Source organism: Atta cephalotes (genome assembly GCF_000143395.1).
Source record: "Atta cephalotes unplaced genomic scaffold scaffold00009, whole genome shotgun sequence".
NCBI lineage: Eukaryota > Metazoa > Arthropoda > Insecta > Hymenoptera > Formicidae > Atta > Atta cephalotes.
The window spans coordinates 7,012,005-7,018,005 of record NW_012130073.1 but is presented as its reverse complement, the minus strand read 5'-3'; the positions used below and the strand labels follow the sequence as shown (position 1 = coordinate 7,018,005).

The following is a 6,001-nucleotide window of genomic DNA, read 5'->3' as shown; positions in this document are numbered from 1 at the left end:
ATATATATATATATATATATATATATATATATATATATCGTCAGTATTATTTTTAAAATTAATTTTATTCGTCAAATTTCTAAATACTTTCGGAATGATTAGTATTTGGATTACAATTAATATTTGCATACTATACATTATATACATTGCACAATTCATTCCATTCGCGCGCACGTGCACATACGAATTCCGTAAAAGTTATACATTACTAAAAATAAAAAGGAGAGAAAAAACAAAGTGCGTTGTGAATACCAGCCATTCACGTTTTTCTCCCGTGCATATATGATGCATCTGTTCATTTTATTCATAACTCACAAACCCGTGTCTGGGTCGATCGCTGAATTTTTGCAGATGTGGGGATGATGATGATGCAGACTGGCATGGTGAAGGGAAACACTGCCTACAGCAGTTATCTCGATGGTATGCCTGTTGCCGGCTTCCTCCTCCATCCTTTTCGTATCTCGTATATGCGTGTCCACCTGTCGCAGCCTCTCAGTCTGCGAGAATTTGTCAGTTTAAAGCACATGATTGATTCTTTACAAATTAATAATATCGAATTTCTTTCTTTAAAAGAAATTTCTTTTTAAAATCGACACTCCAATTATATCAGCATACTCGATTCATGCTCGTTATTCTGACAAAATGCATTCTGCTGGACTTGGCATGCTATTTTATGTTCACATATTGAGAAATTGTGATCATGAAATATTTGCGTAATTTTTCGTTTGGCGACATCACAAAAAGTTTTGATGTCCGGCAGAATCAGGTTGGCTTTAATTGTGTAATGAGGTAAGATGGCGTAAGTGATATTGAACGTACAACAGCCAAACCGACGGTCTAATCGTCTCACTTATCACGTGCACTTACTCCACAGTACCCCGTATACGATATTCTTCCACTCGGATCCATATGATCCACATTGTTTATCGTTGGGCTTTTGCTAGAGCTGATGGCATTGAGCGAGTTATCGAGCATCGCCCTCTAATAGTAGCATATAGTTACGTTATGTAGCACTAATATTGTTCGCCGCTTCTTCTCCTCGACACATGGGACGAGACCGAGTAACAAGCACTCCAATTGGACGGATGCGGTCATACGCCGCAAAAATTGATTAACTATTGCGTATTATGTTTAGCTTCATTCGTCACAAGTACGATACAATGGCCGCTTTCGCGCAGAAACGCATTCTTGCACGTTGCCGAGCCGTATATATTTTGTGTCTTCACATTAAATGGCTGCCACCTAACACCAGTCGACGAGTTTGCCCTCATATTTCAGGCTTGCTAACGTTTCTTAATTGTTGTTTCAGTGTGCTTACGTGGATTTTTATTGATAATTCATATATTTCATCAGTTCCAAATATTGTCACGTGTTCGTTCATGTAACACGCATACAATGTTTATTCGTTTTTCTTACCGGAATCGGTTTCAATGATCACAACAATAAACGTGACAATTTGGAACTGAAATGTCTTTTTATATATAAGGCTATCCAAAATATTATATACTCCATAAATAAATATATATTCATAAAATATATTCATTCAATAAATAAATATATACGTACATGCATATCTTTTATTGTATAATTGAGTGCAAGTATTATTACTTTGGATCGCCTTATATATATCAACATGTAAAAGTTTGCATTGTTTCTGCACAAATCAAACGCTTTTCGTGAAAGTTGCAATCCCAAAAATCATATCGTAAAGCTACGCACTTATAAATTTAGAAATTAATGAATAAGTATTAATATAAGCATAATTAATATCAATAAATCAGTCATAAGTAAATATAATTATTTTTTCAATATTGACTTTCGCGAAAAACGTTTTTTTATTGCCCCGTATTTACATAAGAAATTGTATAATTAATCGTTGCGAAATCAAATTTTATTGCAGCGTTTTAATTAATTTCTGTGTCAATTTTGTCTAAATTCAATATTAAATATGAAATTAAAATACGATTACAGATGCTCGTCTTGAAAATCTTGTGCAAATATTTGAACGTGCGTTTAGGAATACTTTTGCATCTAACTAAAAGAATATTAAAAACTCTACGTTTAACTGTTGCATATTATTTAAGAAGTATTTCAAATATGTTACATATGATATATTTTTTTTAAATTCCAAAATGTTTTAATAGCTCAGAAAAACTACAGCAGTGCGTTATTAAGTATGATATTGATCTGCTCGTGCACGTGACATTCCGTTTCCATGATATACTTTCAATGTCACTAAGAGCGGGTTGATTGAATTCGGCACGCAACCAGAAAGAGCACCAAGACATAAGCTAACCATGAGCTTAAACAGCTTACAGGGACGATGATAATCGATGCCCAGGGTTTACATCAGCTAAAAATACTTCATTTTCCCCTCACATATCGAGCATATTTGACACCACTCACCAACATCACAACAATATAACGCCGACACTCTGCAACCGATATTGACTTCTAAGGAAACGTTTATTTTTTTTTATGTATTCTTGAATATACGAGATTCAATCGCACAAGATATAATATCTATGTGTTGCGACCCTCACAGTAGGCCAACTAAACTATGCAATGGTTGTAACACCAATGTTAATAATGACTCTCTCCATCGAAGGTCACGTTACAGTAAGCTACAATGACATTTTCGCGAAAATATTTTTGTGATTTGCCAAATTAGCGACATTCGATCGAATCTTTATTTCGGAATTCAATTTCTATTATATTCTATTATATTTTCATGAACGATTTTTACAATTAAATATTTCACAGGCATGATTTATAATCTTGAATTTAAAAGTAATTTAAACACTGATATAAGTACAAAATTAAATTTAAGTAAGAAGAAAAATTAAATTAAATCGAAGATCAGAGAGAAAACATGAAAATTTGTGATCCTTGATCCTAATAAATCGCTTTAAACGTGACATATCGATTGGGACAACGGATTTAGATCCTTCACACCCGTTGAGACCCCCGCATCTAGGTTGACATTATTTTGGTTGTGACAACTAACAGCTCTGGTTCTCCTCCCTTCGGGCAGTGGCCACATTCCGGAAAGGCGTGCGAGCTGTTCAGATGGTTGGAAGAGCAAGTACGTATCCCCCGTGTGTAGACTGTGTACCAAACGTCATTTTTTTATCTTAATCCCGAAAATACGGAAATTTTTTTTAAAGTAAATTCATTTTAAAGTAAATTCATAAGGTGTGATTGTGAAAATAGAAAAGATATAATATTTTCTAATAGAGCAACATGGCTTTTGAAAAAAACCTCAGCGTTCATATTATAAAAAATACAAAATTATAGTTCTAACTAATTATATATATATTCAATATACATAAAGAAAAGCGATTTTCTCTTTATTTTATACAATGCACAAAAGTATATGTCGTAAAATAAATGCTAGTAAATTCATAGTACAAAGTACTGCAATTATTTTGAAGTAATGAATTTGATATTTATTGAAATATCTAAATAATATAAATCTGATTGCAATAATAGTTTCTTACCTTATATTAAATATTGTTATATCAATTAAGAACTGTACTTTTAACTATATTTAAATATTATTTATTTAATTTATTTATTTAAATACAGTTATTATCTATTATACCAAATAAATTCAATTCAATGGTCATATTTAAATAAACAGTCTTACATACGATTAATTATATCATTTGTTTGACGGGTATATTGTAAAAAAGCCAAAATTTTCTAATCCGGAAACATGATTTGAAGTTACAATACGATTTAAGGTCTTGACGATTAAAGATAATGTGTATATATAGTCAAAATTTTTACATTTATAATTATATTTATTATACGACGATCTCAAACTTTAATTACATGTGTTTCTTTCTATTCAATAAATTTTTTGTCAAAGTCTATTTATATCGATAAATTTTAAACGAAAGATTATCAAATAAAAAAATTACTATTACATATTTAACAAGACTAGCACAACGCGCAAAATGTGCCATAGAAATTTTCATATCTAATACAAGATATTAAGTCTATTTATTAAGCTTGTAAGATTGGTCTTCATAATGAGATTCGCGATAAGTTTTTACAACAAAATTATAATGTCGTTGTGCTAATCTCCTAAAGTTCGTTCAGATTGATAAATGGCTCCAGCGTAGAACATCGTTAGTGTTTGAGTCCCTATTGGTGTGGTGTTCTTAACTATTTTGCAACTGAGATTACACTACTATCAATGTCGTTTTGAATGTAGTTTTTCTAAAAGTTTGTCAGTGTTACTCGATGGTTATTGTTGTGAGTGAATTATGAAATTAATGCAATCGAGAATCGACGTGATGTGATTGCCTTGAAGTATTAAACTACCTCCAATCAACCTTGCATCGATGTTCGATATCTAATAACTCGACGTATAATTAGAGATACTTTAGAATTAGTCCTTTTTATTACGTGGATTTTTACTCGTCCTATGACAGAGGCAACGATTGATATCGAAGAGAACTAATGTCTTTAACTAACGTCATAACTTGATATTCGCTTCGATATTCCTTAAATATTTTCGACGTCATAGTAAATGTTTCGTAATTAACACATGAGTGTTACCGCTGGATATGGAGTACCTGTGTGTTTTGTTCGCAAAACACTCTTTGAATCGGCGTCAACGCCATGTTGATATCGTCAGAACCGTCGATATCCATTTACTTTATTAACGATTAGATGAACGTCGCTTTTGAATTGACGGCGTTGTCACCCGACATCAATGAGTGTTCTGTGCCATAAAAAAAAATTGTTGGCTATCGGAGCAACCTCGCGGACAGTTTGATTCGTCAACGGCGTAGAGATCAAAACATTGATTGATCCATTACTCCGATTGTCATACTATTTTTTTCCTTTTTCCTTCTTTTGGAAGAAAGATCAGTGTTTGCCGACTGAGCACACACATCTTCACGATGTTAGATAGACGTGTACACGTGAGCGATGCGCGCGTAAGAGAAGTGTGACAAATGTCAATTAATTAATGTAAAAATCTACACACTTAGCATTACTAGCATCGCTCATTCGAGTAACGCATTCTACACTCATCTTACTCATGCATACATGGCGAAACACGCGAATTAGCAATCACATTAAATGTCAAGGTACACACAATTTACATTCACGCGCACACACACACCCACACATACACGCGTACATATGTAATCTACACGCGAGAAACAACAAAACACACATGCGCGCGCACGGGCTCACGACAAAACACGAGATTCGCAAGCAAAGACTCTTTAACTAACTCTCTATATGTGTCTATCTGTCCGAATCTATCTTCTCTCCTCGTCTCCTCCACTACTCCGCATAGGTGAAGACCTCTCGTACGCAAGTAAGTCTAGCAAAAAACGCGGATCTACATTGACATTTATATATATATATATGCATTTTTCTCTCATCTTGTACATACTATATTTAATTTCACGTACAATCTCCCCTGGCCGCAATCGCGTTCATACGAGAAAATGCAATTTAAATCGCAACGCACGCACACGCGTTGCTACGCGTTCGTAGAAGCGTTCGTGGGTGCTAATAAAACGCGGACATTCAACATTTTACGCAGTGATGCTGTACAATCGTAGGCAGTACTGCCGATGAAGTGTACTACCTTTTATACGCATTTACTCGAACATCCTACATCGGTCTATCATTTATTTTCCAACCAACTTGATCTGACAAACGAGTTAGGTTGACAGATTGAATTACGGGATGAAACTTATTGCATTTTGTGGAACATGGAAAATATATTCTCAAATAAACAGCGTCGTGCAAAAATCAAGTCACCAAAATTCAAAATTTGAAAAATAACAATTTAAAATGGAAAATATGAGATATTACATCAATTTCATGTGAAAATGAATTGAATTAAAATTGAACGGGGAAAATTTAAGCGTAAAATTTAAGCTAGCTATAATAATATTTAGAGATTCAGTTTCTTGGCGGTATTTCATATTTAAAAATTTGATTGTGATATATATATATATATATATAT

General features: G+C 33.4%; 1 protein-coding gene across 1 annotated transcript in view; it reads left to right on the top strand.

Annotated features, from left to right (window-relative positions):
- Nucleotides 1–6,001, top strand: part of LOC105627667 (calcium-activated potassium channel slowpoke) — a 102,607-nt gene that overhangs the window by 87,542 nt on the left and 9,064 nt on the right. The window contains exons 13-15 of the mRNA XM_012208945.1: nt 352–420; nt 3,035–3,085; nt 5,321–5,341. Of these exons, the coding sequence (XP_012064335.1) occupies nt 352–420; nt 3,035–3,085; nt 5,321–5,341 (141 nt within the window). The remainder of the gene's footprint in view (nt 1–351; nt 421–3,034; nt 3,086–5,320; nt 5,342–6,001) is intronic.